The 13,333-nt window shown below is 39.6% G+C and overlaps 1 protein-coding gene across 4 annotated transcripts in view; it reads right to left on the bottom strand.

Annotated features, from left to right (window-relative positions):
- The window catches only part of SATB2 (SATB homeobox 2), a 137,521-nt gene that overhangs the window by 69,735 nt on the left and 54,453 nt on the right, over positions 1 to 13,333 (bottom strand). For all 4 annotated transcript variants that reach the window (XM_021555445.4, XM_085585253.1, XM_021555443.3 and 1 more), the window contains 2 exons: positions 2,752 to 2,878; positions 584 to 707 (listed from right to left, as the gene is read on the bottom strand). In XM_021555445.4, coding sequence (XP_021411120.1) covers positions 584 to 707; positions 2,752 to 2,878 — 251 coding nt within the window. The remainder of the gene's footprint in view (positions 1 to 583; positions 708 to 2,751; positions 2,879 to 13,333) is intronic.

Here is a 13,333-nt window from a genome sequence, read left to right as displayed (position 1 = left end):
TGTCTCATTGTGACAATCTGAAGTACAAATAGAGCTTATGACATCTGTAGGAACCTGTGTCTTAGACATGACATCACTGCCGTTTAAAAAGCAGTCATGGAGAATGAGGCCAAGTTTTTGTTCTTTTTTTAACATAATTACATATACATTTCTTTGTTGCTGTTTCCTAGAAATTGGGGCACAACTGTTAAAACTGCATACTTTTTATCATGGCTGCAGGCTGATGAGAGCTACCCATGGGTTAGGGAAGAAGTGAAGCCTCTGCTAGTGGGAAGAAGCCACTCAAATCTTGTATTTGAGTATCATTATTCCTATTGCAATAGGTTCAAATAAAAATCTAAATAATGGATTTACATCTCTATGAAAACAAATCAATTAATTAATAACTTTTACCTGGCAACCCACTAAGAAAACATGGTGTAAAGATACTATTTAACATATTAAATAGTATTTCTCCTTTCCAAAGAAAACAATAAATTTATTTGGTATTTATGGAAGTGTTTAGTGTAGGCTCTTTACAGAAAAAAATATGAGCTTTAGTTCTTACAAATCTTTCTTTCCTAAGCCTGCTGAAAGCACTGACCTGTGAGAGAGGGCATTCTTTGGCTAATGTGCTCTGATTCATCTCTTTGAGCAGTTCCTTTAAGGCATTGCGAACTGTGGCATGGTTCCACTGCTCTGCTGGCAAGTCTTCCAACTTTGAACAACTGTTAAAACAGAAAGCAAAAAGCAGATAGAAACATCACCTTCACAGATGCTTACTTTTTGTGTGCAAGTCCTATAGACCTTTAAGCAACAAGCACAACCCTGGAGTTTCCTGCTTGGCCAGCCCATCAAGGCATTTCTCCCCTCTATCCCTCTCCCTCCAAGCACAATTACCAGAAGATGGGCAGTTCAACATGTAGCTGTTGATCCTCCTATGCCTTATGTGTGCATAACCATTCCTGCTGGGGCCTGATGGAGAGCAAAGAAACTGCATAAAATGAGCCCCAGGAATGGCTGAGTAAAGCCATCCTCTCCAGACAAAGATACTCCTGCTGGAGTAGAAAAATAAACATATATGCTGCACTGCTACTAACAAAATCCCTGAACAGTGAGGGCCCCCATTGTGTGGAAGCAAGACTTTGAAAAATTAGTTTAATTTTATACAGGTTCTTATACTGCCCTTATCACTGAAGTATCTGAGAGCCTTTCAGAAACACATTAAGCCATATGCCAAACATCTGTCACGTGCAGTTCATTCTCACTTTCATTCCACAAGAACTGCATATGTAGTAAGCTTTTGTCTTCACATGACTAGTGCCTCTTTTAATTTAACAAGCTTATGGATTGTGTCTACATGCATGGGGACAGACCCAAGAAGCACATCAAAAAAGTGGGAGAAGCTTGTCACTGCCATTTCATACTGCAGAGCCTTAAAGCATGCTCTCCAATGGCCCCAGAAGGTGGTTCTGCCTTCTGCCCTTACAGCCTGGCTTTTCCCTCAGAACTGACCCTTCAGCTGTGCTTGAGGAGTTCAAGTAGTCAGTGATCATCTTTATCTCAAAGTCATGGACTGTCTTTCATTTATGTGGCATCCAGGCATTCAGGCACTTTGAAGATAAAGAATGGGATCTTAATCTCAGGTTCACACCCTTTGCTAATACAGATGTGACAACAGACTACATGAACTCCTGGTACCTCTATAGCAGCTATAGGGTCTAGACACTCTTTTACAGCTACATAGCAGTGATGCAGCCCAGCAGAAAAATTTTAACAGTATATAAAACCAAGCAAAGACCTGTTCATGGAAGTTAGAAAACCCAAGCACCATCAGAGATTTAACAAAAAAGAAATGTTGCTGTTTGGAAGTTTAATGTCAGTGAAGCATCAAGTATTTCCAAATTCTAAACTGAACTGAACAGTCAGAGGGTATGCATCTGTCACCAAGGGCCATGCACATATCCCTGTGGGCCCCTCTTCTATTCAAGCCAAAGCTTCAAGGAATTGTCAGCAAGTTATTCTGGACTGTCTGTTACTTTTTACTCTTTCCTCTGTCATGTTCTGGCCATACTGCTTGTCTGCAGCTCTGGTGAATGCCATGCACTGCCAGCAACCTTACACTTGAGGACTCTTCAGAAGTCCAAGAGAGAAAGGAGAAGAAAAAAGGAGGGAAGAGTGGGAGGAAAGGAGGGTAAATAAGTGTAAAAATATTGGGAGCTTTTGCTTTGCTAATCAGAACTAGCCCTCAGGGAAGGAAAGTATTTTCCAAATGCCAAATGGAGCTGCAGTGACACTTTCCTTCCTTGTCTTCTGTTTGCTGGAAAGACCACTGGAGAAAAACAGAAAAGTAAAAAAAAAAAAAGCTCCCCTCCTCCACATCTCAGCAACTGGCTGCAGAAGACCTGGATTTTCACAATGCAGCCCCTAGAAAAAGGCAAGGAGTTTATTATTTGATAAAACTAGAACTTTAGAATCCATTAAATTATGGACTGTAGAAAGGTCTGCCTCTAAAAGCCCCGTATCTTTATGTGATTGGGTTTCTGCCCTTTCCCTCTCTGTTACCATATTGCTACTGTAGAAGACATACAATATCAGCTGGAACATGCACCAAAAAGCTGCCAGGTGACCCACCCTTCTCTCCATTTTCTTTTTCATTTCATCAAAAGCCCAGAAATTAATGAAGACAGGATGTGCTAATCTCTGTAGTAATGCTGTAACCAACAGAGCAGCTCAGAGAATAGGGAAGGACAGATGTTCAGAAACACCCACCTTTGTAATTGGATTTTCAATGTCACAACATGATAGACATCTTGTAGCATGTCGGCTACTGTCGCATCTGGTGCATCAGTCACATAACTGAGAGGGAGGGGATTCCACCTCCCAAGCTTGATTATTCCTGAAAAGAAAACAAAAATCCATACTTTATATTTTATCAGCCATTTATTAAACCCTTCAGCAAGGTTGATTGTTCCAAGATCCAAGATCTGCCTTGAGGTTTATTGCAGTCCTGCCCAGAAAGACCTGTTCTCTACTGACTCCTTAGGAAACAGTGGAGAAGAGCAGGAACAGATTCAAAATTTTAATCAGACAGTTGCTGACATGTTCCTGACTCTTAAATTACTGCAAGGAAACACAGGACGCTTCCTTCACATCTTTGATCATAGCTCTAAAACCTAATTCTTTAAGTCAGAATAAGCTTTAAGTGCTTTCTAGTCCCGATTTTGCAGTCTACAAAAGCTTTTCAGTAAATAAATGCATTACTTTTGACTTGAACAGGAAAATTCCTATGTGTGGGGTTTCAGAACTGTTACCATCTAAACATGGTACAATTCCCAGTGTGGATTGATGCCACTGGAAACCCACCAAGCAGGACAAGTTCATGCCCAGATACAAGTTGCACTATGCAGATGGCTGCTTTTCTTTGTGGGGGAAAGAAAAAAAACAAAACAAAAACAAACAACTGCAAGCTGCTGACCGCAGATCCAAAATAGCTTTTTGGAGGCGGGGGAGAATGCTGTATGTTCTATTTCTACTTCTGTTCATTCTTTAATAGAGATCATCACCTCTTCTGTATAAGCTTCTCACAAAGACTGTAAACTTGGATGGTAAACCATTTGGTGTAGAGGTATTATTTCTGTGTAGACAATTACAGAGGGCCCACCCACACCAAAAACAATGACTAATCCCAGGAATGACTTCCAGGAAGACACCAAACAAAGAAAGCCACAGTGCCATCTTACATGACAGCAAAGCAGTTCAGTCTTGTTCTGCACTATCGCCACTGCTGCTTTTATTCCCTTCTTCATTGTGTTCCTATTGCCCCACTGTTCCGCTCACTTAACTCTCCTCAGCTCAGCCCTACAAGACACCATTCTCCATTCAAACTGATGCCTTCTGAGGTTTCTTTATATACTATGTGGTCTTTGAAAAGACATCCATAAATTCAACTGCCAGAAAAAAAAAAATAATACACTAAATACATGAGAAGACTACTTCTTCTGAGATAACAGACATGCCAAGAACTCCTCTTGGGTATCTGGAAGGATGTTGTGATGCCAAGAAACTTCAACTGTCTCCTTCTCACTTTCTACTCCTAGCAATTCACTAGCTCTGGAACTAATTGAACTGCAGTAAATGACAAAAACCTTTTATCCTGATCCCCCCAAAATGATCATAGGATAAATACCACACTGAAACAGTGAAACAAAACTTCTCGAAGAGACAATAACAGAATACAAGGAGCCCATGAAGTACCTGCTAAAGAGGATTTTTCGCCATTCCTACACAGATTGAAGAGGAAATAATTTTAGTACTACTCCTTTTCTGTAGCACTTAAATCTTTGCATTTACCACCAACGTACTGCTTTGCAAGGCATTCTGTCACCACACACTGAAAAAAGCTGAAAGTGACCTAGTTCATCCTCAGTGGCACAAAGTTTCACAGTAACATACTGGTATAGGCAGGCTAATACTTCAACAGCAGATTAGAAAGCTTTTAGCATAGAGAGATATTGTCCAAACGAAACAAAAAGTTAGTAAGTGTTGCTTGATATCCAATGCTTGAAAATGGGACATAAACAGAACAAAAACATTTCAATGATGCACTGTTTCAGTATTAAGATTTAACAATCTGGTGCTGAATATGCTGCAGTATAAATAGTGCCTGGACTCAGATCCAGTAGAGTAACACACAGCACTCATTCACAGCACCGTATGTCTCCAGTGCTGGCTCCTTGAGTCATATTCCACTTGCCAAGAAAAGCTGTTTTTCTTAAGGGGATAGTTTACTTAATGTTATCTCTGGTGACAACAAGAAATGCATATAGTACAGCATATATTAGTCATGAAATGAGCATCAAGGGTCCACTGAGTAAAATACATGCTGGAAAAACACAGTTTAGCTGCTGACTTCTTCACCTCCTCCTGCTATATAATAATTTAAAGCAAAATCACCTAAAAATCCAGAAATCTATACTGGCTTCACAGAACACTTGGCTTCCTATGTTTAACCTCGCCAAGTTTTCATGTAATTGAAAAAATAAGCATCATATGTGCCCCATAAGTCACATCTAAATTGGTAATATTTTACAAGAGGCTTTATTTTTCATTCAATTAAGGAAAGCACTCAGAGAGCACACCATCTGCAACTGCTTGGGCCTGGCAATGCTGGCAAAGGACAAAGAGATGGTTGGGAAGCACTGAAGTTACTAAAGGTGTCCCCAGACTGAAAGGGTTTAAAGAAAAAAAATTCAGTGCAGACAGAGAACACCATAGGAAATACTATGCAAATTCTTTTACAGGAATGTCTGCTACTACTGGAAGTTAGGGAATTTTTTTTTTTTAAATCCTCCTCTAAAACTGGAGAGGAAATTGTTTTGGCTGGATTTAAACAAACACAGGTGTTACCATAATGCTCAGTGCCTCTGCACATTAACACCTGCTGAGAGTCCTTTACTCTGTGTTACAGCACTGCTGATGCACGCTATTTTTTCAGCCGGTGTGATATGACGTGTGAAATATTTTTTTCCAGAGCACATTAAGCTGGTCCAAACGATAGCCAGAAGCCATGGTTTCCATTCAGCTCCTCAGCAGACTTCACAGGTGTTTATTTCATGGCACCAACACTGTACTTAAGGTGACTCTTGGGCTATGTTTGGGAAGATGATGCCAGCTTCTTGAGCAAATGTGTTCTCTCCATACTAAGACATCTCTGAATCACTACTCAGTGAAAACTGAGCAGGCCAAAATTTTCCCCCTAAAAAGGTCCCTTCTTATCCAGACTGGGTGTTTCTAGCATAACAGCAACGCTGAGATGAAAACAGCCTGGCAGCAAGGGGTCACTTACACATTTTTTATTGTTCCTCTCATTGCCTTCAAATGGTACAGCTCAGGCCTTTAGAAAAATCACTTTAACTGGTCTGGCTGAGCTTTTATCCTACCACAACTGAGACTTGGGATGGGGGACAGGAACGAGGAAGGTCACTGTGTTATTAATGAATATACTACTTCTCTGGGAATATCACCTCTCTGTCAGCTCCAGACCTTCTCAAAATTATGTGTGGATAACGCGTAATAGATCAGAAAGTTCAGGAAATACAAAAATATGTCTTCCTTGAGTTCCCAAAACTCTTCTGTTAACAAATGTGGTTCTCTTTCCTGTATCTATTGGATCTTTTTTCCTGCGAAAGTTTTTTGAAGGGAGAGTTAACAGATTTCAATGCTTGCACACACTCAAGAAACATCCATACACTAGAACAGCTCTCAACTCACCAAGAAATTACTGAATGCAGTCCAGGCCAGTTTGGCAATTAAAGACAATAAAGGCACCAGCTTTCTCAAAAGATTTGTTTTTAAAGACTATTTTAGATGAGATTCTCTATCCACACTGGCTGCTGGTTCTTGAATGGCAAGTACTTCTGTAGTCAGGTCTTTTATTAACTTTAAGTCTCAGCTTCATCGAAATGCAGATAGGGAAAAAAGATGGAGTAACTTTGTGTAAAATGTGTGTAACTCTCTTTACCCACAAGAATGGCAGAAGACACCAGAGGCAAACTTCTGTGAGCTTGAGTGTCAGGTTTGGCATAAGAACCACTGAATTTATTGCTGCCACTCCACTCAGGCCAATGATGTGTCATCCTGCCAGCATGTTTCCAATTGAGCTTCATTCAAAAAGCAGCTCCTTTGGAGAAGAAAGTGATAACTACACAAGTGAGAGCAGAACACTACACTGAACTACACTATTGCCCTGCTACATCACAGCTGACCCATTCTATATCCAGCAGAACTCATCACAGGATCCTCATGAGCTTTATTTTATCACTTGAAAAATTATGCACCTAAAGCACCGGGATTATTCCTAGGATGCCATCCTATTGAGATGTGAACTGGATGGATACAAGGCTGGGGCTAAAGCAGACTTCCAGAATAACTACTTTGATCAGAGAATAAAATGACAAAAGGCAGAAAGCTGCTTTCTAGAAAAACACAGCTAAGCTGGCCAACCCTTTATAGTATTATGTAGTACACACTGTTCCATGAAAATTATTTATCTCTATAGACTGGAAACCTCATTTGTCATTGCAAATGGAAAGATAGCCACACAGCACACTCATCCTAAGAATGCCACATCTGGGCTTTAGAACATACCTATCATAGTGTAGCTATGACTATGGAACAGTCATAAATGGAATGAAAACCAGGTCCTGCACCTCCCACTCACCTGCACAGGTAACTTTGAATCTGGATAGCCCCATAACAATTACTGGAGCATCTCAGGTACCTTCCAATACATCACTGCTGTAAAATTAAACTCTTCAAATGGGGCATTTTCCAAATTCCTTTCTGTGGCTAAACAGAGCAAATAGGAGCAGAAAATGCTTCACCCTGTTGTCACTGGCTCCCTTCAAACCATCCCCTGCTCCCACCATGGATATACTCTTGATTTCACCTTCACAAATGATGAGCATACCTGAATTACATCTTAAATGGATAGTCATAGTATTAATGTGAATGTATATGCAGCACTAACCTAATTTATTTTACATGCTAATCTGCCAGGGTCAAAAGGTAGTCATGTGTCCTAGAATTCATTTCCTTGCATCCCAGGACCACAGCATGAGGATTGTGGACTGAAAACACTAGGCTGTTTAAGAACACAGCCAACATCTGCTGCTGACTTGTGAATTCAATCAAGTAGTTTTGAGTGAACATTGTACTTTTTAAGAGCAGCTCATATCAAAACAACAGACACCCAGGAGAAATTGCAGGTTAGCATTAACACCCGAGCACTTCTGATTTCTTTTACAGCTCCAAATGAAAGACCTCAAAGAGATACCCAGTAAAAGCCCCACTACTGGGACCACCAAGCCATTTCTCTATCAGCCACTATCACAGGACCTCTCTCCAAGATGGATAAGCTCCTGTGACAGTGACTGCAACTGTTTGTCCCCTTCAAAGGCAGCTTGTTCCTATGCTTTGTCATGAAATTATCCTTTGTTGAGCTGTATTTTGTTACAGAAATTGAAAACTGCCTGTCCCATGTAATAAGTACAAAGAATTATTTATTCATAAATCAGCTTGGAGAAAATCACTACCCTGCAGTACATAACAACCTGTGTTTCTTACCTCTACACTGGCTGTAGTATATCATCATACTCTAACTTAAAGCTATAATTTGTAGTTATTACTGTTAATCCAGCAAAGTGAACGACTTTTCAGGCAGAAAGGATGAAAAAGCAGTGGGAAAAATGACCAGAAAATAAACTGATTATATTAATTTTTGTATTACATTACTGAGCCGTTTTTCCTAGCTTTTTGGAAAATCTAAGAAAATACTATACTGCCTTTGCCCATTGTTATAAGGGTACCTATATTATTCTATTGAATTTCAATCAATGACACATTGTGGTAATAGATGGGAAAAAATTATCAGCAGAATACTCCCCCCCATAGTTCTAAAGCATTTTTCATCAGAGAGCCCCAATGCACTTTAAAAACATTAATTAATTTAACTTTACAATATCCTGACATGTGAGGTAGACTGTATTCTGCCAACTGACATATTGGTGATGTAGTGATTGAAAGCACACAATGAACATAATCCTATGCTTATGCCAATACAAAAGAATCCCCCTCCTTCCTCATTTCAGTCCATAATAAATAATTCAGTGAGAGAACAGGAATAAACTATGCGATTACACTGTGATGTACACATCCACAAATCAACAGGAACACCCACAATCCCTGAATGACGAATGCTCCACCCCAGCTCATGAGACTTGTGCAACTTCAGGGCTCTGCACAAAAGGGTGACCTTCACCCAAGGGGAAAACACAGCCAAGCCACACAAAGCTCTGGAAGCACAAAGCCCCTTGAACTGCTGCTGCTGGAAGTCTTTGCTCTTGCTGTTTAAAAATGCTCTCAAACTCTGCATACCAGTGATGGTTTAGAGCACAAAACAACACGTCTATGAGCCAGTCAATTTAAGCACTTTCTGGCTTGCACATCTGTATTAGTACACTGACTTTAATATAGACTATGCAATTGCATGATTACATATGATATTTATATAATATATTAAAAATCTTATGGAATTATGGATGTAACTATCAATAGAAAGACTGTTAGTGTTACAAGGGTTAATGCCAAACTTCAGAGTACTTCCATAGATGAAAATCATTTTGATACATGAAGTTTGGTTTTGTGTTTTTATTTTTTTGAATGCTAGCATTGCCCCTTCTTTTCCTCCAGCATGAGTGTATTGAAGTATTTGACTTAAATAACATACACTAAACAGTTTAATGGCTTGTAATTCCACATATCGGGTTTACATTTTACAGTAAAAAGATTGTGCCTCATGTAATAGATGCTGCTTCACATTTGGGAAACGTTATGTGAGGACCCTGACTTTTATTAGATTAATTTAACATAGGCACTAAGTTACTAGACTAAATTAATAAAGATCTTCTTAAAAAAAGAAAAAAATTAAGTGGGGGGAGAGAAACAGTGAACAGAATGAACCCACAAATTAAATAAAATTTTCTGGAGCTTGTTATTTTGGAAGTCTTTATTTAATTTTCCAACCTCTATTCAGTTTGAAAAAACAGTTGAAAAAATAATTGGTGAGGAAACAGGAAAAAAAAAACCTTGATGTTATTTACTTCAGGGGATTATTTTTAAAACTGTTATATGATAGAACAGGAATACCACAAATAAATAGAAGGGCAAGGAAGTAAAGGAAGCACTATTAAAAAAACAAGACAATGCACCATTCACTTAAGTTTCCAGAGCAGATTCAATGATCCTTGTGGGTCTCTTCCAACTCAGAATATTCTCTGATTCTGAAGTATTTTTTACATTTCCTGTATTACTTATAAAACTATCACCTTCACTGAGGAAAACCACATTCAGTCCTGCATAATTTTTGTCTTCTGTCATTTTTGGGTTAAGTGTGCAGTTGCCTTGGACAGCAAGAATATGCATAAAGAGAGAGAAGTCTACTTCTCTCATCTGAGACAGAGAACCACTCCTCTAAATATAATTTCCATGGCAGAATATACAACGTCTTTCAAATTATGACAACTCATGACAGAAAGGCTACTGCATCCAGGTGTCTTTCATAACCCTACCAGTCTGGAGTTCAGCTTTACCCTCCTTCCTGAGAGGCACCCTCACACCAGGGCTGTCTCACTGGTATTATTCAATAGACCCAATGCCCATAGGACTGCACACCTGCTGTATGCCACTAACATCATCCCCACATAATGCCCAAAAGCATTATGGGGGCACTCCACCTAGTTCTGCATTAAATTACTGCTTTTTGGGCAATCTGTGCTCTTATGGAAAGATCATTCCCAGCTTAGCCCTGGGACACCAGGAACACAGGCTGTGCCTCCTCCCAGGGAGCAGTGCCTGCTGAAATCCAGGCACTGAAATCCAAAGCATCACAACTCAGCTTATTTCTTGATCAAAGAGCTTCTTAGCTGCTGCCATGAGTAGAGGTTTGCTTTGCCATCTTAAAATCACAGCTGTCCCCCTTGCTTTGGGCATCAGCTGTCTCTCCTTGAGTGCCAGGGTCCTTGACAAAATGTACTCTGCCATCCCAACATGGCACCAGGACCTGTCTCTAATTTAGGGCCTCCCAGAGAGCCAACATAAGCAGATAGAGGCAATGGGGAGCTGCAATGGGCTCCCAGCTCAGCCTTATAGACTGAGAAGTGGGGCTTTAGTGCAGTTGCCTCAGTTGCTAAGAAACATGAATGCAAGACTACTCAACAGGTGGTGCTTTTCTCCACTGCACATGTTCCTGAACAGCCATAAAGAGTGCTGGGATCATCTGGCCACAAATTCTGGACCTGGTGACCATATTGCCACCTCACCACCTATAAAGGGCTGCACATGAGTAAAAGGACCAGAGCTTAACACAAACATTTGCTGTCCAACATTTTTGTCAGCTTTCTGCCAGCCCATTGCCACCAACACAATCTGCCTCATGACACGTTCAGCAAAAATAGGGAATCTGGGCAGACAGCCTTTGGTCCTTACCTCCCTGAAGCCTTTCTTGAATTTTAAAGGGTATTTCCCAATGGAGAAGGGGAGAGGTAGAAGACATTCTCCCTCTTTGGGGAAAACCCTGCATCTGTTTTTAAAAGGATGCCAATGCCCCAAACTCCCTCAATTCACCCAGCTTCAACGCTTGCCTATAAGCTTCACATGGAAAGTCAGTCTACTGAGCAGAAGAAACAGCACAATAACATGGCATTGCAGCCAAATACATAAAACACTTTTTAAACGTTATAAAAGAGCATTGCTAACAGTACATTGTAGAGGATAATAAGCTTAGACTTAAATAAATAAATAAATAAATAGACTTAAATTTAATAGACTTAAATAAATAAATAGCTTAGGCTTAGAATTAAGCCTACAGACATTGTCTGGCCTTATATGAATCTGAATATCCTGCCCACTCACACCAACAGCTACAGAGAACACAGAAAGTCTGGCTCAGACTGCAAACATACAGTAGCCAGCTATCTTTGTGTTGAGTCAACTACAAATAGATTTGAAAATTCATGGGTCTCAAGTCCAACAAAAAATAAAGGCATACAGCATGCTGTGCTGCACAAACAAACCCCTAAACTAATGCAGTTTCATATTCTGGCCTATGTAGTTTAACAGCTTAATCTCTTTAGTCTAAGATTTGTGTCTTGGGGTTTTCCTTACGCTGTATAAAGACTAGCAGAATGGGTTTTTTTCACTAAATTACTACTTTTGGTTTGCCTTCTGTCTTTTCTTTCCTCCCACCAGACATTCAGTTCTTGACTTCCATGAGAAAAAAAACAACACAACTGAAAAACTAGTAGGACAGCATCTAACTATCAGGACAGAAAAGCAAGTATTGCTGAGGAAATAGAGGGATTGAGGACTTTACTGATAATCTCAAATGACTGCTTCCACTAATTCAATATGAATGCATTAAGTGAAGACACAGCTGCTGCAATTTTTGCCATTTAACTTTGAAGCCCTCTGCTCTTGGTAGCTGCCTACTGTAAGAGTATAGCCAGATCCATACAGGATCAAAAAATATCCTCAAGCTTGATGCCAGTATCTCTAATGACATTCAGTTAAGAGCTAATTCCACCACAAAGCAATTAACAAGGGAGGTAACACTTGTATTTTAGCATTTTTATATTAAATTTTTTTATGGATGCAGAAGTATCCATGAAAATCTGCATGCACATGTATATTTAAGAACAGGCAAGAGACCTAAAATCATTTGTTGATACTCAGGCTCAGGTCTCACTCATAGTACAAACAGAGAAAAGGTAAGGGACTAAACTTCACCCTTGCCTTACAGATTGATCAACTAGAGAGACAGAATAGTATCTTTAAGGCTGTAATATTTCTTTTCAAAAGGCATTTTAATAATCTTAGTTCTTAATTTGCACAGCACTGCAAATTCAGGTGAATTTGATTAAATTAAATAAGAATTTTTCCTTTATTGACACTTATTTCAGTTGATATTCTGATCTCAAGTTCCACATCTCGCCCTTCTATTCCCAGGAAGAGCAAAATATTCTGCATTTCTGACAAATCTAAATAAAGCTTTGCTGGTTACTGAACTATGCTACATTTCCTATCAACAGAAAACAAAAGCAGAAAAAAAAAGACTAGTTCACCACTAGAGGAGATGACTCAGAGCAAGCAGGAACTGTTACCAGACTCAGAAAAAACAGTTTTCCCTCGTGCCGTTGATGAGCCCACATTAATGGTGAGATGAACCAAGATTTGTTTTCTTAGCCCACATCTTCCTAGAACTGAACCTATTTTCTTACAAAGCCACCAGATCCTTTCTGGATCCTGTTAGCATTTTAACTTCACGTTAGTCATTTTGTGAAGAAGAGACCAAAAAATAGAAAGACAAAAATAACTATTTTTTTAACTTAAATGATAAATTTCTGTGTACATGGTAGAGACTGGAAAGAGTTATTCACATTTTGGATCTGGAAGTTTGCAGCACACACACATCATGCTCAGAAACATTTCCATTCCCCACTTCTTTAGTGGCAGCTAAGATTGTCACGTAATCACCACATATAGAAATTGTGGAGCTGCTGTGAAGAAAAGTAACTCTATCCCAGCTAAAACCAGTGTTTCCAATGGACAGACTCTCCAAGCCTCAAGTACTGGTGGCACTGTGAACACCCTTGTGAGATGGTACTTCCTCTCACCACTTCTTTCTCTTTCCTAAACTCTATCTCATGCTCAAATCAAAGAGATAAAAAATGCTGCAGGGTGATATTTCAAGAGAAAAGGGAGGGAAGACTGTCATTTCTAATCATCTCTCAAAGCC

The sequence above is a fragment of the Lonchura striata genome, chromosome 7, assembly GCF_050655825.1.
Source record: "Lonchura striata isolate lonStrDom1 chromosome 7, ASM5065582v1, whole genome shotgun sequence".
Taxonomy (NCBI): Eukaryota; Metazoa; Chordata; class Aves; order Passeriformes; family Estrildidae; genus Lonchura; species Lonchura striata.
Note: the sequence above shows the minus strand (reverse complement) of the source record. Positions and strands in the feature narration are given on the sequence as shown.